Source organism: Alligator sinensis, unplaced genomic scaffold (genome assembly GCF_000455745.1).
Source record: "Alligator sinensis unplaced genomic scaffold, ASM45574v1 scaffold448_1, whole genome shotgun sequence".
NCBI classification, from domain to species: domain Eukaryota; kingdom Metazoa; phylum Chordata; order Crocodylia; family Alligatoridae; genus Alligator; species Alligator sinensis.
In genome coordinates, this window is record NW_005841870.1 from 1,152,318 (window position 1) to 1,174,771 (window position 22,454).

The 22,454-nt window shown below is 42.1% G+C and overlaps 1 protein-coding gene across 1 annotated transcript in view; it reads right to left on the reverse strand.

Moving 5' to 3' along the window:
- The window catches only part of TTC13 (tetratricopeptide repeat domain 13), a gene marked incomplete at its 5' end in the record, with an annotated part of 67,583 nt that overhangs the window by 9,182 nt on the left and 35,947 nt on the right, over positions 1-22,454 (reverse strand). The window contains 7 exons of the mRNA XM_025194733.1: positions 1,783-1,918; positions 2,541-2,650; positions 7,958-8,042; positions 10,904-10,987; positions 18,278-18,370; positions 19,352-19,484; positions 19,834-19,964. Of these exons, the coding sequence (XP_025050518.1) occupies positions 1,783-1,918; positions 2,541-2,650; positions 7,958-8,042; positions 10,904-10,987; positions 18,278-18,370; positions 19,352-19,484; positions 19,834-19,964 (772 nt within the window). The remainder of the gene's footprint in view (positions 1-1,782; positions 1,919-2,540; positions 2,651-7,957; positions 8,043-10,903; positions 10,988-18,277; positions 18,371-19,351; positions 19,485-19,833; positions 19,965-22,454) is intronic.

The following is a 22,454-nucleotide window of genomic DNA, read 5'->3' on the forward strand; positions in this document are numbered from 1 at the left end:
GCACATCTCGCTCTAGGCGCAAGGGGACAAGCAGCAGCAGGGTACAGCCCCTGCTCCCAGCGCTGCTGCGCCTGTATCCTGCACCCCTCAGCACCAGCTGGCAAGTGGTGGCAAGGCAAAGCCCCTGCTATCAGTGCTAATGTGGGCATAGCAGTACTGGGAGCAGGGACTATGCCCTGCCGCCACCCAGAGCAAGGTATGCCTGCATCGTGCCCACCCCCCCACGCCAGCTGGGCAAGAAGCAGCAGGGCATAGCCTCCACAGCTCTCCCTGCCAGGGCAGAGGCAGGCACAGCCGGGGGAGCTGCCGGAGAAACCCCCAGGGCTGCCCTGCCCAATTCCAGCCCCTGCCTGGGCCAGCCTCCCAGCACTTAAAAAAAAAAGAAAGAAAGAAAGAAAGAAAGAAAGAAAGAAAGAAAGAAAGAAAGAAAGAAAGAAAGAAAGAAAAGGAAAGAAAAAAAGCCCAGCACTCACTGGCTCTGGTAGCGGTGATCAGGGGCCTCTGAGGGCTTATAGCAGAGCCGCGTGGGCCAGTGGGGATCACCACCCTCTTCTTGGCACCTGTGCAGCAGCTGCCCCATGGAGTGGGTGCAGTGCGGCTCGGCAGGGAGACATGCACTGTCTGGGAGCTGGGGCGGCTCCAACAATCAGCCAGAGCCCCGCAGCACTCAGCCCCAGTGGCCCCAGCTCCCAGACAGCGCACAGTGCCCTGCCAAACTGTGCTGCACCCATGCCATGGGGCAGCTGCCACGCAGGTGCCAGGCAGGGGGGGCAATCCCTGATGCCCCCCACTGCGTGAGGGGGGCTCTGCCACAAGCCCTCAGAGGCCCCCAATCACTGCTGCCAGAGCCAGTGAGTGCAGGGCTTTTTTTCTTTTTTTAAAGCTCCGCAGTCACCGGCTGCAGGACTGGCAATTGGAGCCTCTGGGCACTCATAGCAGAGCGCAATACAGGGCAGTGGGAGGCAGCAGGGATTGCCCCTCCCCCCCTGCAACAGCTGTCACATTGTGCGGGTGCAGTGTGGTTTGGCAGGGCGCCAGACACTGTCTGGGAGCTGCTAGGGCCCCGCGGGGGAAGGGGCCAGGCAGGGCAGCCATGGGGGCTTCTCCCGTGGCTACCCCCACCTGGGGAGAGACAGGCAGAGCCGGAGAAGCCGCCCAGCTGTGCCTGCCTCTCCCTGGCCCATCCGAATCATCGAATCTCCCCGAATCCGCGCTGAATCTTCCAGAACTGATTCAGCTGAATCAATTCAGGACAGTGATCCCAACTGAATCACTGTCCTCCGAATTGGTGGAATCCGAATTGAATACTTCCCTATTTGCACAGGCCTACAAGCAACCTGGAAATAAATTCTATTGCTTTGTCAGGTTATGCCAATTTTCATTTCACAATTGGCTTCCACAAATCAGTCAATATTATTAAAATAGTGCTTATGAAAGCGATGAACCTTCAGGGGTTGAAAACGAAGGTAAAATTATTATTTTTTTTTACGATGGAGCACTTCATACTGTGTGCATCTCTGACATCTTACTAATACTGCATTAAGGCAGATCAACTTTTTAGATTACTTTAAAACCATGGAAACCTTTCATTTAATTTATTATAACTAGTTGTGTTTAAACCAGAAGTATATTACTGATTTAGGAACTGTGCCAGAAAAGCAATCTGTCTGCAGAAGATTATAAGGTAGAATTTATTTTGACAAAGACCTTTAAAAAGGAAATAAAGACATTAAAACTGAATTCCATAAAATAATTAATCATCTACATAAAAAAAAACCTTACCCCAAGCTCTGTAGATAGAATTAGTACTTTTCCTTTAGCTGTCAGATCCTTATATAGTGCATCTATTTCTGCATGATACAGTTGTGTCCTTTCTTCTGTTGTCTGAGTTTCCACTGAAAATAATACGTTCCCAACTCTAATCACATATATTAAAACACAAGGAAAGCGTATATCAAACTCTTGAAATTTGTTCAATCAAACCACAGAAAGACTAATATTCTCTCACTACTTAAACTCTTTGCCAAGGATTCTTCTGGAGCAAAGAGAACAAATGGGCAGCACACCCAAATGAACAAGCTACGGTAGGCTAAAACAACAGACCTTCATCAGTAGTTTTCTATTTCAGCGCTAGAATTTGCAGCGTGATTTTATTCTGTTAATTTAAACTACAAAAATCAAATTGTCCCGATACTGCTAATTACTACAAACAGCACAGAGAATCACTTCTAGATTCAGTGGGATTAAATCACTGCAAACGATCTAGCCTACATTGTAAATATTTTCTGTGTTCCTTCCTCGTCTCCCCAGTGCAAAAAACAGGAATCAAAATATCTCAAAACAGATACAAAAGTGTATTTAGAAAAGACCATGATGAAGCTTTTCTTCTCCCAATGAAAATTAGAAAAGATCCTAATCATGCAAATGTAAATTCATAATTAGAACAAGAAACTAATTTCTGCTGCAATTTCATTGTCAAGGAACACTTCACTGTTGGCAATTAAAACTATAAAAAGTATGCACTTTTAAAGCAAACTTACTTATCTCCTGTTATTGTAATTGTGAATCCATCATATTCTTTTCCTGGATCTTTAAGGCTGGGGACTTTTGTGTTGACAGTAAAGCCATCTCTCGTTTTACTGTTAAACTGCTTTCAAGAAAAGAAAGAACTATTAAGATCAAATTCATGGAAAAGTAGGGCTGGAAGGCACTTCAGGAAGTAAACTAGACTCCAACCCTGTTCAACGCAGAATCATCTTTGTCTAAGCCAGGCGCTCCCAATGTTTATGCGTCCAAGGGCACATTAGAATTTAAAAGAAAAAAGCAGCGGGCACCAATATGAACATTAAAGTATTTAGATCAATAGATATTAAAGTATTTAGATCAATCCAATCAATCCTGCACTGTCTCCTAAATAAACCTTGGGGGGTTGCCATGGTGCCTGTGGGCACCGCTGGTCTAAGCCATCCTGGCCAAGTATTTGTCTAACCTGCTCTTAAAAACTTCAAACACATGCAAAGTCCACAATCTCTATGCAATCTGTCCCAGTATGAAATCACCTTCACAGTGAGAAAGTTCTTTCTAATATCCAACCTAAAATTCCCTTGCTGCAATTTAAGGTCATTGTTTTTTGCCCTGTGCCCTGCAGCCACAGAGAATAATTTATCTCCACCCCCTTTATAAATACCTTCAAATACCTGAAGGATTATTATTGAAGACTTTTATGAAATCTTGTCCTCTTCTTCTCCACATTAAATAATCCGCCTTCTTTCAGCCTTTCCTCATATGCCCTATTTTCCAGAGCCAGTCATTTTTGTTGCTCTCACCTGAACTCATTTGTTCACATCTTTCTTGAAATGAAGTACCCAAAACTGGACAGTACTCCGGGTAAGGTCTTACAAGGGCTGAATAGAGTGGAAGGATCACCTTCTTTCACTTGCAAGAGAAACTCCTATTTATAAAGCTCAGTATGCTATTAGTAGCATTAGAGTGATGTGGCTGCCATGATGGTCCAGAGAACTTGTGAGAGGCAGGATTTCTGTGGGTGATATCTTTTATTGGAGCAACTGCCTGGCTGTAATAAAGTTGGACAAACTTTCACATGCAAGGCATTCTTCAAAAGCCTGTCTAACTTCATCCCAATCACGCAGCTGGTCGAATAAAAGGTATCCCCTACAAAAATCTTTGCCTTTTGCAGAAGGCCATTAGCCTCTTTTTGCAGCAAGAGCACACTGTTGGTTTCTATTCACTTTATGGGCCACTAACCTAGTCTTTTTCAGCAGTACTACAACCTAGTTATTCTCCAGTCTGTATTTGTGCATGTGATTGTTTTATCAAAGTGCAGGATTTGGCATTTTTCCCTATTTCACCTGAATTTCACCTGATTAATTTCAGACCACTTCATTTCATTAGTATCATTCTGAATCATAATCCTATCCCTGCAGAGTGTCTACAACTCCATCCAGCTTGGCTTTAGCTGCACATTTGACAAGGGTACATGCAATCCCATCCTCAATATCAGTTAATGAAGATACCAAACAGTATCAGACCCAGGACAGAACCACAGAAAATCCTACTTGTTATCTCCTCTCATTTAGACATCAAGCCATTGTAACTATTCATTGAGCATGATGATCCCACTAGTTATGTATCTATCTTACAGTACTTTCATCTAGACTATATTTTGTTAGATTACTATTATATAGTGAATGCAGAAGAATAGGCATATTAGCCATTGTTCCATAACAGTAGGTTTTGGCTGAGAGATTTAACAAGAGACACCTAGAGCAGCTATGTTTTCTCTTAAATGAAAGAGAGTGATGAATAATTCATCACTCTCTTTCACAAAGAAATCTTTGCTTTCTTTTCTTACCATATAAATATCTTAAAATGTTAATGAAAGATACTGCAGTTCCATTTTATGGCTGCATGTCTAATGTATAACAGGGCCGTCTGTAAAAACAGCTAGTAGATAGAGAAGCCAGAACTATACAGATGACAAGAGATTTCTCCAAACTCCATTATGATCCCAACCATTTGGCTTGTTAACGTGAGTGCAGGAGTTTTAAAGTCTGCATTTTATGTTTATACTTACCAAGTATGTTAGCCTAAATTGGATTCCAGAACATAGCTCTCAACAATTCCCTAGCTGTAAGCTAATTTCATTCAATAACCTTTTATATATTTTATCTTCACCAGGCAGCAGTGGAAGGGGAGAATACAGCTTTCAAATTCTGAAAAGCTGACAAATTATTTAAATTAAAAATTCTGATAAAAGTCATTATTAACGTGTCAGTTATAAACAGCATTCAAATAAATGCAAGTCAAGTTTCCATTTGACATACAAAATTATGCAGCTGTTTGAACAACCAGATTGCATCAGAAACAGACTCACTTAATTTATCCATATAGCATTAATAAATATTTCATTATAATTACTTAGTGAACCTCTTTTGCATCTCTGTATTTTAAAATTCAACTGTATGAATTATGCAGTTGTATGTGTATTAGCCAAGAGGAGTTCATTTAAAAATTTTAAAAGCTTTTTATTGAGAAACAGAATACCAATGTGACATGTACAAATTTAGAATGGCATACAGGAGATCCAAACCAGATCAAAACTAACAGGTTATGAAAACCAGGAATAAAATCTGCTGCCAATATTCAGGAACAGACCTTAGATTCAAGCAAAATCATTCACAGTTCACTACATATTTGGGTGCCTCTCTCCGTACTAATCTGTGCCTTTAAATCAGTCAACCATATTTTCTTCATGCCTTTTTCTTAAGAAGGCTGTTTTTATAATATTCAATATCATAGTAACACACACCAGACTGTCTGATCCAACTCTTAGTACTTTTGTTTTCACTACCATTTTTTTGCATTTCAAAAAATGTGATAACTGGGTTTCCTGCCTAAAAACTGAGATCACTAGGAATCCACTAGGAGGACACTCAAATCTCTCAGAACTCCATACAATCCCTAATCCACGATTTTAAAAATAAAAACAAAATGTGACATTTGTAACTCCTATTGGAACACCCTGAAGAAAAAGGATCAGGGTATGCCCTGAGAATCATGAAGCCTCTGTGAAATTATCTGTAGATCTAAACTAGGGCTGTCCAACTAGTGGCCTACGAGGGGGTTAAACTGCAGCCTCCAGACTCTTACCCAGCTGCCACTTTTCCCATTGCTCCGATTGCAATAGCAGCCACAGCCTCTAGGCTCCCCCTCCTTCCTCTGGCTTCCACTTTCAGCCTGTCCTAGAGAGTATGATAGTACAATATGGCGAGGTGCCATGACGGGAGTTGAGTGTGAACCTGGACTACACACACGTGGTGTTGGGGAAGGGTTATGGGTGCCTGGTGCAGCAGTGGGAGGACGATGCAATTAGATGTACAGTGCGGTAGAGGGGTAGGGATGCTATGCAGTGCGAGTTGTCTATACGGTGTGCTATCCCCGCTCGTGAAGCCTGGGGGGCATACAGCCCCCAGCCGCTTGGAAGTTGAATAGCACTGGTCTAGTCCACAGAATTCAGTAAAGATATCCAAGCTATCAGAAACAATCCAGCTTTAATAAGCAGCACAGTATATCAATCCAAACAGGTTTCTGTGCTACTGCACCTAGACTGCTTTGTTTAGCGACAAGTCAGGTAGCTCTCTACAAGTGATTCTCAATCTGGGGGCCATGATAGCCTTTGAAAAAGTGTTGCTGGGAGAGAGGAGATAAGCACAGGCTCCAATAAGGAGATAAATGCAGGCTCTTCCCTTCTGGCTACTCTGTCTCCTCCCTGTACCCTTTCCAAGCAGGTAAGCACAATAATAAATCAATTAGTTTCTGAAATGAAGTGCTGCTCAATTCATAAAAGTAATGGAGGAATCTCTCAAGTCTAAAAAGGATGAGAACCACTACCCTATACAATGTCACTATATTTGACCAGTCTGAATTGCCCTACTTTGTATTAGAAGGAATAGTTCTTCCTAAATTGTATTCCAGTCTGAAGAGTCTGAAATCTGGTTGTTTTTTTTTTAATTTCTTGTTGCTGTATAGCCAAAGCCGAAATACTTACCTCTCTTCCTAGGTTAGAAATATTTACAAAATCTTAGAACTCAACCATTAACTGGAAGGACCAAACTGTTCCTAGAGTTGAGACGGTAGCTCACTTTGTGCCATATAATCCAAGACCTTTTGGAGCCTGCCTTCAAGGGTGCTCATAACTGTTTGGAGATTTCTGTGATTCTGGCACTCTTCCATTAAAGCAGAAAGCAAACCACTGTTTCATTTCAGACTAGTTATCAGTCACTAAGGAGTGATTACTCGTGCTTATCACTGCTCTAGACAGCGTTCAAACCAGTGACCCTGAAGTGCTTTGTTTGATTTTTTATTTTTATTTTTTTTAGTGTTCATGTTCCCAAACCTACAGACAGTAATTTTTAGTTTCTTCACTTATCATAGTTTCATAGTTTTAGGGTCGGAAGGGACCTAATAGATCTTCTAGCCCGACCCCCAGCCAGGGCGGGAGAACCACCCAAAAAAACCCCCCACAAACCCTAAAAACAAAAACGGGACTCAAATGAGTCCAGCCAGGTAAGTATCCAGCCTCTTCTTAAAGATTCCCAGGGTAGGGGCCAGCAACACCTCCCTTGGAAGTTGGTTCCAGCTCCTAGCCGCCCTAACTGTGAAGTAGTTTTTTCGGATGTCCAATCTGTACCTCCTCTCCATCAACTTGTGCCCATTACTCCTTGTTATGCCAGTGGGGGCTAGGGGAAACAGCGTCTCCCCCAAACCCTTCTGGTTCCCCCTAGTGAGTTTATAGACAGTCACCAGGTCCCCCCTCAGCCTTCTCTTGTGGAGGCTGAATAGGTTCAGGTCCCGCAGTCTCTCACTGTAGGGTCTGCCCTGTTGTCCCCGGATCATGCGGGTGGCCCTCCTCTGGACCCTCTCCATGTTGTCCACATCCCTCCTGAAATGGGGCACACAGAACTGGACACAATACTCCAGCTGCGGCCTGACCAGCGTCGCATAGAGGGGGAGGATCACCTCCCTGCCTCTACTCGAGATGCACCTGTGGATGCACGACAAGGTCCGGTTAGCCCTGCCAACCATGACCTCGCATTGTCGGCCCATGTTCATCTTGGAGTCAATAATGACACCAAGATCCCTTTCCGCCTCCGTGCTCTCAAGTAGGGAGTTCCCCATCGTATAAGTGTGCTGCTGGTTCCTACTACCCAAGTGCAGCACCCTGCACAGGATTTATCGTTGTACAGTAGGCCAGTTTTTTTTAATCTTCTAAATAACAAACCCTCATATAAACTTAACTGTGCAGATTTGCAGATCTGGTTGGTTTACTAATTCTTTAGAATATAATCATAGCTTCTCTAGTTATTCATTAGGCATTCAGTTCTCATTTTCACTTACATTCTCTCACTCATCAGCTGAAAGCTGTTGAAAACATTACCTTCATTATGGGAAGAAGATCTTCTACTTTATGTACCTTTTCCAAGGCTTCTCGAATTTCTAATACTCCTTTGGGATTATTAGCACTGAAAAAAGGAGGCAATGATTTTAATACAGAAACACAACAATCAAATAATTTAGCATTTTTTGCAGTATCTACCTACTTTCAATGTAATTAATAACTTCTGAAGATCAATGGAGAATTACTCCCCTATATCCTACTATACATTCCTTTGCAAATTCCCCTCTCCTCCCATTTTATTCAAGGACTGAAAATTAATACTACAAAAAGGAAGTTAGCTAATTTATTTTCTGGATCTAGCCTCCCAAGCAAATTAAGTCGGTTTCATCCCTTCTGTAACTAGTTCAGACTGTTCCTGGGATTTGGCTATATCCCTTCTGTCCCTTCCAAAGGTGTGTGGAAAGCCCAAGTCCATATTAAAAACTGAAATACATACACAGTGGCAATGCTTTACTGAACAGTGTTATCCATTTACATGGATCCCAAAAAGTTACTTCCCTATGACTTTTATTCATTTTATTGGGTAAGTGATGTCCCTACGTTAATACTATAGTTTTGTAACAATTTTGTTGTGAATGTGGTTGACTGTGCCCAGCCCAGGAAAGGAGAAAGAGAGGCTTTGAGGGTGCTGGAGTATAAGAAGCAGTCTGAGGAAAGACAGGGGGAACTGTGGTCGATAATAAAAGCTGTTTCTGTTGAAGCAGAGGAGGCTGCTTTGCTATCTGGGACACAGACACTCTGCTTCTCCCCACTTTCCCCCACCTTTTAAAAGGAAAGCATCCTCCTTCTGGGAGCTGACAAAAGAAGGAGCTTTTCCAAGGTGGAGGCGTTATGAATTGCTAAAATAAAGAAGAGCCAGGGTCTCAAAGCCAGAAGCTTGCCCCTTCAGAGCGGTCCTTCAGGAGAGGGAGACTAAATAAGGCTTCTTCTAGGGAAGTCCTGAGGCAGAGCTTCCCTTGAAAGTTGTGTGATCCATGACAAGGTCTAGTTCAGTTAATAGATAAGTTTAACCATGGATGTAAAAAGATTTATCTTACCAAAAATCCCTCTCAGTACCATCTAGGAGTATTTACTTTAATGAGTCTGTGTTTCTAACACTGACAATGCTGATGCTTGAAATGCTACAGTAGGATGTATTAGACCAGGGGTTTTCAACTGGGGGGTACACGTACCCCCGGGGGTACTTGGGATGGCCTCAGGGAGTACTTGAGGGGGCACTTCCTCTGCCACGTCACCAATCAGCTGCTGAAGAATCCCTCCCCTCTGCCCCCCAGCTCATTGACTGGCTGCTGGGCCCCACCCCCGGTCACCAATTGGCCACTGGGGGACACCCTCTTCCCCCTTGTCTGGCCGCTGGGGGACTCCTGCCTTTTTGATCGGCCAGCAGGGGTACACCAACCCAAAAAGATTGAAAACCCCTGTATTAGACCCAAGTCTAGACTATACTGTAAGAAATCCAGAAGAGCCAGGATGCTGGAGTTAATTTTGAAATAGTAGAAGTTTATGCATTCTATTGAGTAGACAGACTTGTATGAAGCTAAAGCACTGTTTCAAACAGTAGTATTTTAAATCCTGTTTAAGATTAAAGTTTTGGAGAAGCATCTTGTGACCTCTCAACTGCTATGCCAAACTCATCTTACACTGGGCTATAAGAGGGTGTTATTTTTGGGAGCGGAGAGGCCACCAAAACTTAAAGGAATGTTGACATTTCTTCAGCAGCCTATAAAATTCTGCAGGCAGCTATATTCTTCACTAAAACCATAATATTTCAATGAAGTACTGAAAAAGTTTTCAACTGTCTTTACTAAAGGTTCTTTGGGAAGAACATTTATTATCCTGTATTACTACATACTTGTAAATTCACAGCTCTGTCAAATCTTGTGGACTGTGAACAGAGAATCCTTCAGTTCCAGGACTTTAGAAGCTGATGACCTACCAGCTAAGTCACTTCTTTACAACCCAAAGAACAACAGAAAACAGGGCTAGAATTCACCCCTCCCAAAGCAAGATCAACTGGATGGGCTAACATATCAACCTTAAAGTCTGCATCCTTCAATGTTAAATCACCTTCTTATTTAATATTCTATAAATCTTCATTACTCCAGGAGGAACAGACTACACAGTGGGCAGGCCTACATGTTCATTAATGTGCAGTGATTACTGTGCATTTAATTTGGTACTTATATAATGAAGTACTAAATAATTATGCAGTAACCAGAGTTACTACACAGTAGCACCAGCAAATGCCTTTTAAGTGACGCTACTGCACAGTAGCCTAATGATACTGTGCAGCAGCATATTAGCACTGTTTGTGCTGTGATGTGCTACTGTGCAGTATAATTAGGCTACTGCACAGTTACTGTCTTGTTTACAACCCACTGGGCATGTTCTACACAACAAACCCACTTGCTTAATGGGAGATGAACACCCTCAGGGGTCCCCAGTCTTCAAAAGACATGTCAAAGAGCAGAACTTCCTATATATTTCTTAACAGACATGGTCCACACCAAACCATCCCCACATTCTCCACTCTGCTAGAGGATGGATTCCTCACCCTACCATTTTATTACATCTCAAATATTGAGAATGTGAATACTCAGGATTTCAGAAGGCAAGTTAATATTTTGTATGATTCTCTTTAACAACACATTCTCCCTGTAAAATGGGAATAATATCAATCCCTACAAGAATAGATCAGAAGGGTGGATAATTATAATTCACTATTGTAATTCATGTGCTAGAAAAGCCCAATTTGTCATTTTTCCCCCTCAGTAGCAATTAACAGGTTTCTCCCATTAGTAAGAGGACTCAGGTGTAGCTAAAATTGAAACTAAAAAATATCCCTCAGACATTTTGGAATAATCTCCATACAACGAGCATGACAGATTCAATTGATATTAATGAGGTAAAAATTAAATTATTTACCCATGGTAAACAAGGATCCTGTCTTTGATAAAATGAAGAATTTTTTCAAAATATTCTAGGTATCTCATGTTAATGACCTGTCCCCTGTTGGTAAAGGATAAAAATATTTTTAAAATGTATCTTATAAAAATGACAGAATAGTACACTATAAAACTAGCTTTTATATATGGTACATAAAAGCATTATTTCTACACACTGGTGCAAAGAAAACTAGAAGAAGCATAATCAAAGGTTTGTCTGCACAGGAAAATTCCCCATTCATTTTTAACACAGAACCTGCAAAATTGTCAGTCTTACTGTACTTGATATATTTCAGAAGTTTACATTGCATGCGTTTAACCTCACTATTGCCAGCATTTCTGTGTAGTAATATGTATACAGTTACAACATGTAGTAATGTGTGTACAACATTACAACATGTACAATAATGTACAAGATGTACTTCTACATTTAGAAGCTAGTTGTTTTTATGCACTAATTTATACAGGAAAGATAAAGCAGAAATCCTAGCTTTAACTGAATTACTCTGAATGCTGGCACGATATTATAATTTTCTTTTAAACAAACTACAATATTTACCCCAATAGAAGATGACTCTGATTATAAGATGACCCCACCATTAGTTAGGTTCTATATATAGAAAAATTTATAAATTTGTTATAAATTTCCAAGTATAGAAGCTAATTATTGGAAGTCTGCCTTGAATCTGTAACCCCCCCCAGCTACAGCAGGGAAAATAAATCTGGGTCATCAGACAGCTCCTTTCTTCTCCACTTCCCCCAACTTTTTCCCCTGACTCCACTCTCCCTACTGTCACACCCTCCTCTCCCTGAGCACATAGAAGTGAGGAGCAAACTTGAAAACAATAACTTAGAAATTAAACATGGCTATAGCAACTTGCATATAGTGACCATTCAGTTAGTTCATCCAGGACTGATGCACATTTGAGCACAGGTATTCCATAAACACACTTTTGAGGAACATTCTAGCATCTACTTACACAGCATACAAACTATGCATATTAATCCAAAACCAAAAGGCTCATGATTTACCATGTAGTTCATTGGGCTGGGCCCCACAAGAGTCAGCAGCATTTCAAGTCTTGGTGACCCCACAGCTCACTATGTGTATGTACTCCAGATACCCCACCCCTCAAAGGATCCATGTGCTTATTAGCCCCTTGCCTATGACTGGAACAGGGGGTTCTTGTCATAAGTCTTGGGATGCTCCAAAAATGTGTATGTAGATGAGGCACAGGGCAACATGGTCCAGCTCTACTCCATGGAGGGTAAGGCCATACTAATCATATGCGCCAGGCTGAGAGAGGGGGCTACAGATGGCTTCTAAGAGAACTGTTTATGGCCTGGTTTGGTGATGTTTGCTAGATGTTCTGGAGGAAAAATTCCATTTCCAATGATTCCTGGTTAAGGCAGAATATGAAAAAGAAAAGCTCAGTTCTGGGAGTGAAGAGGAAGTCAAAACTTCAGTGTATTCAGTGTAGTGGCTCACCTTTACTTGAAAAAGAGTTGATGCTGAGGGAGACTGACACTACCATACATCTCATTCAGCTGGGCTGCACATTACCCTACCCTTGTGATAGGTTTCCATCAGCCTTTTTGGCTAGAATCACAGCTCCGAGCAGCGTGTACTGTGGAGCCCAGGAACCACCTGAAGCTACCAACCTACCTCTCCAGGACAACCCAGAGCCAGAGAGCCTGTTCCTTCACAAAGGCTGCCCCCGCCCGGGCAAGCCATCTGAATGGAGGAGCTCACCAAGACCACCACATTTGAGACTTTTGAGGCTTAGGTGGCCGAGCTCACCAAAGAGCTGTCAGAAGCTGCCAGACCCAGGCAACCCTCTGGAAACAGCAGCCCAGCAGCCAGGCCAGCACAACACCAGCACAAGCCCAGAAGACATCCTGAGCATCAGTGTTACGACCTGGAAGCAGTGTCTAAGATCCAGAAGCTGTAGCAGGCCAACTGCCCTAGGCGATGTGAGAGATCCTGGATGGACCCTCTGCATTCTGCTTGGGATGCCGGTCAGTACCATTGACCTCGTGTGGGAGCTCTACAATGGTTGCACCACTACCATCCAGTCAGAGGGGGAGACGTGCAACATCCCCATCTGATCCGGTGCAAAGAAGACTCAACTTCTATGAGCGGAAGCTAAGCATTCTGGCCTACACGGAAAACCTGGTCCTCCTCACCAGCAACATCAAGCAGCTACAGAGGATGCTGGATGTCAGCTCTGAGACAGCCAAATGGATGGGGCTTCGCTTCAACACTGCCAAGTGCACCTCTCTGCACACTGACTGCAGGAAGAACACCACCATCCTGGATTCCAGCCTCACCATCCAGGGCAAGCAGATAAGGCAAGCAGAGAGATAGAGAGACCTATGTCCACCTGGGAATGCCCACCAGACACTAGGCAAAGCAGATGCTGGAAGAGACCATCTGTGGGATTGTGCAGAATGCCCACAAGTTGGACTTGTCCCTGCTGTCTCCCTGACAGAAGATAGATGTGTTAAACACTTCTCTCATCCCCCACATTGCATTCATCCCGAGGAGCTCAGCAGTCCAAGGCCCCCCTCAAGAATGAGGATGCCAAGGTCCAGCAGCTGCTCAAGAAGTAGGTGCACCTGCTGCTTCTTGAGTAACCATCCTGTCCCAGGCTGCGAGAGCCAGCTCTGCCCAGACATCACCGTGACCAACGAGGACAGCAAGTGCATAATAATGGTAGATGTCACCATCCCATTTGAGAACCAGCAGCAAGATTTTGTTGAGGCCCGCGAGCAGAAATGAGAAAAATGCCAGCCACTGGTGGACACTCTGAGAAGCCAGGGATATGACAAGACAGTTGAGGGTCTTGATCATCAGGGCACTCACAGCATGGGACCCTAGCAATGAAAGCACCTTGTGCATCTGTCGTGTATCCCACCACTACGACAAGCTAATGCTGCACCTCATGGTATCTGACACCATCTGCTGATCCAGGGACATCTATGGGAAGCACATCACAGGACAGCGCTAGTACGTGGACCCCACCAGACTGATGACAGGAAGCGACATGGGGGGGACCGCCTGACTGCCCCCTTCTGCTACACCTAATGAACTCCAAGGACTTCGTTCACCCTGGACTATTCCCTACCCCCACAATTGTATCCCACATGCTATTATCTGGAACTGTACGAGTGTTTTTATGAACCATCTCCCAACTTGAATGTGCCATCGTTGTACAGGGTCTCCGATATATTACTTACTGTATAAGTGTTGCATTTCCCACTCTCCTTTTCCCCTTCCCACCCCCTCACATCCAGGCTTTGTTGGCTACAAGTTTTATATGCAACTTATTTATGTTCCCACCCCAACCCTCACGGTCTACTATGTAGCCCCTTGCTCAGGTCTTCTGTATTTCCTTCTGCCTTGAACCCTGTCACCTGAAATTTAACATTTTCTAATAACTTAAATCCGTTCTTTTTGGCAGCAAGGGGAGGGTGTCAGGGCTGGCTCTGGCCTTCCCGTTGCCAGCCTGGTATTGCAGTACTTCCAGGCCCGGTGCCAGTTCTCTGTGGAGGGAACACCCTCCTGTTTTTTTTTTTTAAAGGGACACACACACAGTTCCCATCAGCATGTTTGCCTAATGTGGGCCGTGTGTTTTATAGTCACACTCAGTGTTGACTGTATTCAATCAACTTCACAGCTGGTTTACATTGCTGAGCACATAGTGCTTTTGGCAGCAGTTTAATGACAATGTATTTAGTGAGGTCTCCTTGTATACCAATGTAAAATGAGAGTCGTGTGTGTCCCATCCCCCCCACCCCCCATGTTGATTGGGGAAAAATACTGTATTTACTTGAATACAAGATGAGGTATGTACTCATGAACGAGTTTGCCTTAAAAGCTCCCAAGTACCCAACATATTAAACTGCAACCTTTTAAAAATAAAAGGGTTTTTGAATTGAAATATTCCCTGATTTGGGATATCGTGAAATAGCTTAAGACATTGCACAACAAAAAAGAGGGTCTGAGTGGTGTGCAATCCTTTTTAAAAGAGATGATTATGTAAAAGACTGTACCAAAAATTTCAACTGCCAGGAGATTTTCAAGAAACAAACAGTTACATACATTCACAGATCCCTACCTGCTTTTTAAATTTCCCAGAAGAGTGCAGTACAGTAAACATTTAATGAGTTCATAAGCAATCCTTGTAAACAAATAGGTGACTGAATACCTTTTTCCTGGAACATTGGGAATTACCCTATAAAAACTCTTAAAAGGTCTGTTCAGGTTATAGCTGTTTCACAATGCCTTGAAATGGAAAATTACATACCATTACTGCATTTGTAGGAGTCCTTCCTCTTCTCCCACTCTACAAAACAAGATTTTATAAAGCAAGTGTTATAGCTATGCATAAAAGGAGGCAAAAACACTGTCAATTGCAGGATTTGTACATAGCCAGTCTCCATCCCCTTTCTATAATTAATTGGGGCCTGATTCTGGCACGTTAACTCATTGTTTAGTATCTTATTTTCCAGAGTTTAAACAGGACTGCTCTCAGAGTAAGTGACAGAATCAGATGCTTGAAAGGCAGACTAAAACCTGAATGGAATAAGAATATATAAATGCATGCATGAACAGAAAAAGCAAAGGAACGAGAGAAAGAAAGGGTGAGAGGAAGGATGATGGCAAACAACCACTAATACATAGTTGCCCTTGTTGTACGTCCCATCATCTTTCATCCTACATAAAAATGTTATGTACAACAGGCAGAAGTGTCAAAGAATTAAAATACAAAAATAGGCTCTCTTTCAGTTGCTTAGAAAACCAAGGTATCATTTCAGTCCTGTATGATACTGGGTTTAGCTACGAGCAATGATAATGAATCAAGTAGGAAACCAGTTAGCAGCTCAAGTCCTGGTGTTGCTTCAAATTTCTGCGGTACAGGCACTGCCATCTTTTAGAAAGCCCTAAAACTCCAAGAGGTATAATTTCAGGAGTGGATGTCCTTACATATCTATAGGAATACTGACAGTCTCCAATCCTACTTTTGCCTAAAAATGTAGGCTTTCAAGAAGGCTTTGTTTTGACAAACTGAAGTTGGATAACTTTTATCGCTATAAAATTCAACCTCTAGCCTTATAGTAACAAATGTAACCTTCAAGCGTAAACTGCCTGAAAATGAATGCTTGAACTCACCTGCAACAACAGTCCAAAACTAAAATAGCCCCATTTATTGCAAAAAAAATTGTAATTAAGCTTATTTATGAATATTTGAATTAGTAACACTGTGAGCTATTTTATAATTGATGAATGTACACAAGGGGAGGAATGGCAGAAGGCACTGCAGGGTAGCATCTTACAGACTAACTGGTTCAGAGAAGCATAAGCTTTTATAGGCAATAGCCTACTTTGTTAGATGCTAAGCTGGTTTCTAAAGTGCTACTCTCCCCTGCCTTCTGTATGACTTCTAACATGGTTAACTACCTCTCTCTACAAGTGGAGGAGCGATTCTCATTTTGCAGATCTGGCTCATCTTTTGAGAGTGGCATCTCCTCTGCATGTCAGAATCAGATGGAGGTTGTCTAGAGAGCAGAGCTTGAGAGATATCAGATTCCATTCTTCCTTCCCTTGACTCCAGATTAAAGGGCTATTCTTGGGAAGGAATTTGGTAATGGGCAAAGGAGAAAGCAGACACAGACAACAGTGTCTACAAAGGCTGCATCTAAACAGTATCTACAGACTAAATGGGTATGGACTAGGTTTAGAAAATTAATGCACAGAACTACTGATGGAGAAGTATAATAGGATATTTAGACCTTTTAAAAATGCAGTAATTTATGCTAGGGTATAAAATTAATCCTCCTGCTAAGAAAGCACTGCTGATGGAAAGGTCTGGGCCTGCATTTTACAAAGGTACAGCTGTACAGAGCTCCATTACTAAGCATACCCTATTACAGGAAATCACTAGGTACATCCGCTATATTACCTGATGAGAGAGAGGCATATGGGGAATGCTGATTATCAAGAATAGCCAAGATTGTTGAACTGAAAGTCAAGAACAGGGAAAAAACTCTGTAAATCAGATACTCTTTCTATCCTGCTAAAAACGTGGGCAAGAGCAGATTCTTTCTTTGCACTAATGGCATAAACCGGGTTCAAGCTATCTATCTCCCATATCAGGAAAAAAACAGGTAAAGTTATGAACTAATGCTGTTGGGACCTTGCTGCATTGTTGGTGGGAGAAAAAAGGAAAGAAAAGCACAGATGAGAGACTAATCCAGGATATACCAGCTAGAAGCATTAACACAACACTTTCCCTAAGAAGCTGGAGGCAGCTATTGCAATTGCAGAGCCAAAACAGTTTCAACAGCACTTTAACTACACCCCACAGAAAAGTCAGCATGTGCTGAGTCCAATTGGAAGAGCCCCAAAATGGCATGAGGTATGTGGAAAAAGCATCATTACCCTGTGTAGTGGGAACCTGAAACATCAATTTCCCCACTCTTGTAAAATACCTGAAAAAGGCCGTTTCATCCTCTTATCCTCCCACATTTTCCCTTTCTTTCTGAGAAAGAGCCAGGCATACAAGTAGCAGGACAGAGCAAAGAGTCTACACTTCCCATACAGGATGGAACCTGGTTACAAACACATCTGCCCCTGTGATTGACAGTGATTTTGCCAAGTGTCTCTACTTGCCCCACCGCTTCCTTGGAGGTGGAGCAGTATAGCTTGCCATATGAAGTCTTGTAGTATTGGAGAAGAGGGGACGTACAACAATTGAATCTGTGTGTTAAAACTTTTTTTCACAGTGCACATCTTACCTTTCAATGTCTTAGGCCAGGTATTTTGATACCTATTCCTTTAAACTTTCCGCTCTGAAATATTGATAGCACCATGTAATTCTACTAATGGTTACAAAGCAGGAAGTGAAGATTTGTACACTACTGTGCCATCACTACTGGTAGCGTCACCTTCCAGAAGTAGTGCTCGTGGAATTTAAAACAACTATGGATGTGTTTTACCTTAAGTGCAAAAGGCAGGTGTTTTAATTTGGCAATAATTAAAATAAAATAGAATGAAAAAGTATCTTTTCAGGCCTAAATGTCTTTCTAAAATAAAGCTATAAAACATTAAGATAACAGAGAAAAGGGAGGAAAATCATGGGTGGAAGATAAACTTGGTTTTTAATGAATGAAAAAACAAAAAAACAAAAATCCTATTGGAAGAGAAAAAATAAAAACCTGGTCACCTTAGAAAAAGACAACAAACAGCATACATAAGCTGAACACTGTCAGCTGTATTAGCTCAAAAACAACCTGCATATTTTGGCCCAATTCCTAACATAAACAAGAAGATTGGACAAAGCCTTCATACCTGATTAGATTGATGTGGTTATTAAAGCCTCTACTAAGGCTTCGAGCAGGCATTTGATCTAACCAAAGCACAGGTTGGTCTGGGTCGGCTATCCTGAAAAGATAGGTAATATTTTATATCTAGAAAGAGAGAAAGTTGTGAGAGTTTCTAAAGTACATTTTCTAAAAATTAATGTGTGGTTCTGAAAAGCTGGCTCATGCACCAATGCTTTTATGTAAAAGCTGACTTCAGAAATGGCAAAATCAGTTGTTTCTTCCTTATGGAAGCATGTACAAACTACAATAAGAGGAAAAAAGAAACTTAAAAACTTCTCACTGATTTAATTTCAAACCGTCTAGCTAATACCTTTAGCTTAATGAACATAAAGCTACAATACATCTTGCAGTCTTTCATAGCTTGGGTTTAACTAACAGGCATCACTAATATAAACTGGGGAACAAAAGTTAAGAAAGACACTCACTGACAATTTTAAAATACATGCTTTCCCTCACAGTTTCCACCTTACTGTGGTATCTGAGTGCAATCACTTAGCAACTGTTCAGTTCCCCCTCTCTAACCTAAAGTTGCAAAGTGGTGCCAGATGGCTCAAGACTGAAGTCTTCCATTTAGCCATAGAAAAGTAGAGAGCAGAGAGAGTACAAATGCAAATTTCAATATTATCTCACCAACATACTTCAAAGGTTTGGAGTAGGCCTCATTACTGATCCTGATTGATAAGTTACACAATAATTCTGCACAGTCAGCCCATGCTAAAACTGTTTCTATTACTGTTAGTATACCTCCTCTGACCTCGTCCTCACCCATTTGTTTGTTTCACCTATCTGTTAGATTGTGATCAGATTGTAATAGTATGAACTCTCTTATATTGTGTCTGTATGTAGCCTAGCACAACAGAGACCCAACTTGGCCAAGGTCTCCAAGTGCTATTGGATCTACATCCACCACTTCTATAATTTATTCAGTTATCACTAATGCAAAACCTGTGACTGTTCAGTCTGTCTTAAATTCAGGCCTCTAGCCAATGAGAACTTGTACCCGTATCAAGTTAAGGGTTGGGAGCTCTTTTAGCATTACCTTCGCCATTTCACAGCAATGTCAAACATATCTCTCCATTGCATCAGTCTGGTTTTCCCATTCATTCGAACTTTTGAGTTTGTCCATGTCCGTTGCACAGCCTGCATTACTTCTAAAGCAGCCAGTCCCATTGCTGGATGACAAAGAATACAGAACCAGTTAGTCCACTCAGACTTTCCATTTTACAGATGACGGAACTCAAGCAGAGAGGTTAAAAATATATTGAAAAGAAAAAGAAGTGTCAGTATGAATGCTAGTAGGAATACAATATAAACACGTGAGCTCATGGCTTCCCATATCAGGGCAGATCACACCAATTCTGAAAGCGTTTATATATGATTAAATAAGGTACAGTAATTTGTAAATGTTATTTGAACAGAAAGTACAGATTTATTTCAAATGTTACCAGAATAAAATCGTTTTATACTTGCACATTATCTTGGTTCAATTAGCTTAATTTACTGGCAAAGCAAAAAGCATACCTCTATGTATTCTCTTATTTGGAAGAAACCCTGGTGTGTCATACTGCATCAATGAACCTAAATGATCAGCAACACATATCAGCTCTTGAACTTCTGGCTTATAGCTTTCAAAATTCTGGAGTAGCACATCCCTTGAAGAAAAAAGAAATCACAAAGTAAACATCAAGTGCCACCTGTTGAGACGGCTCCCAAAAGAGCTTATAAACAGATTCTGCAGATGATGTAATCAATGCCACCTGCATAGAAAAGAAGGGCAATACTAAACACAAAAAAAAGAACAAAACAAAACCGACACAAAATCTACTATGTACTAAAGTTACATTTTTAAATGCAATAAAGAATGAAATCTTGGTCCTATTGGGGTCAATGGCAAATGTGACAAATCAACAAGGACAGTTTTTTACACAGATTTTATCAGAGCAAACCAGGAATATTAAGCATATGGCCTACAAAGCCATGTCACCTGGCCCATGGGGCTCCTAGAGAGGCTTGAAATTGGCCAGGAAACTCCAAATGATACAAGTTTCTTAGCCATTTTGTGTTAAATGAAAATAGAATAAAAAAACCTGAAGGCTATTTCACAGAAAGGAAAATAAGCTGTGTTGCGAAAAGGTCTATTTATTTTGCTTATGAACTTTTAAATCCTAATTTGATAAATCCTCTGTCAGTGACCAATTCTGGAGAATGCTGTCTAAATTATTGAGGCTCCTGACAGAGTTTACATCTAAAGTGCAATTAATGTATTCATGGAGCAATAAATTGTAACCTGTTACACATTCAAGCAACTTATCACCCAATAACAAGCTTAAATATGGTGACCCAGCCACAAAGATATCACTTGTTAAGTACTGCAGCTCTTTTGCATCATGCTTTAATTTCAACATGTGGCATGTTTCCACAGGGTAACAGTGTTTAGCCAGGTCTCCAGCTTCACAGGGTGGGCAGCTCTCCCCCTTTTCCCTCTTTTCTGCAAAGGGACCCTTGACTCATGCTGAATTCTGCTGCCCCAGGATGGCTCAGCAAATGTCATGACTCACTATCCCTCCTCCCTTTCCCCAACCAACCTTCCAGGCTGCTCTTTTAAGGAGCCATTAAGCATCTTTTCCCGGAGGGGAAGTAAGATGGACACAAATACTCAGCATGATGTGGGTCACTTACACACAGTAGGAATGCGCTGGGGACAAAGGAAAAGCACATACACAAAAGCACCTCACAAAGTGTCCCTGGAGATTTCAAGCCCTGTTGCTCCTCCTCTGCACAGGGCATCATCCCCTGTTCCTTCACCCAGGGGGAGCTTAGCTACTGAACTCAAAGCTCGTTTCTCATTAGCAGCACAGCTGAAGATGGTGGTGGTAGTGGTGGGGAGGAGAGTAAGAGGGGATGACAACCTCTGCCAGCAGCTCTCCTACTCCTCTTGCTGGCAAGTGCTGGCAGAACAAGTTCCCAAGGTGCTTTTTTCTTCTCTGGATAGCCTGCCTACGAATACGAATCAGGGATTGGACAAATTCTTGGAGGAAAGGGGCATCAGTAGTTACTGAGCATAGGAGTTGGGGATACAGCCTTTGAATTAGAACTTCCTAGACCTTAAATCCTGGAGGCTGCAAATGAGAGAGGAACAGTGGAAGAAAACCCTAGTCAAATCCAATTCCATCTCCCTTTCAGCATCCTCTCTCAAGCATTGTGCAACACAGGATACTGGGCAAGATGCATCTATCGTCTAACCCAGTAAATGGCACTTCTTATGTTCTGATGTCACACAGATTGATGGTTTCCATTAAGCAAGTTTACCTATTGCTTGATGGAAAAAATGTTTGCCATGGGGCTCAACTTCATTAAGAAAGTCACAGTTAAAATATTTTAAGTCAGATGAATCAAAAGAAATCACTTTTAATTAAAAAAAAAATCTTTAACTGTTTAACCGTAAAGTGACTCCAAATTAAGGTTTCTAGACCACAGATAGATCTCCAGATGACAGTATATCCTGATCTTCTGTAGCATTAAGCAGTGTACAATTTAACTACTAATTCTGTTCTTAGACCAAATAAATTTGGGGAGGAAGGGAAGAGATTAGCATGGCTGCATAACCTAAATTGACATTGCTTGATTACATGATGATTAGGCAGGAATGGAAAAAGTGATTTTAACCAACTCTGAATGCATCTTTTCCGCTCAGCTGAATAACACCAGTTGAATGAGTTTTCTGTGGGCTTCCACTTAAAGATGGTTCAAAACATCATGATAAAAGTGAAATCTTTAAAATGCCAGCTTTTCTTTTAAACTCCTGTAAGGCAGTGGTCTCCAACCAGTGGATTCCAATAGACTGGCTGATTGGGGAGCACCTGACAGTTGATCTCAGTCTGGAGGGTCTAGTCCCCCCCCAACTGAGATTGACTCTCAGAGTCTCCATGATCAGGAGCGGCCACGATGCAGTCTGAGAGCAGCAGGATGCATGTGACTGGGCTAAGAGGTACCCCCTGCCACTGGGACCAGGTCAGGTGAGTGAGATGATCCCCGCCCGCATCCCCTGCCACTGGGTGAGTGAGGCCCTGGCTGGGCTGGGCTGGGCTGGAGGAGGGTCAGAGCCCAGGAGGCTCGTCCAGACACGTTAGGGGGGAGGGGGG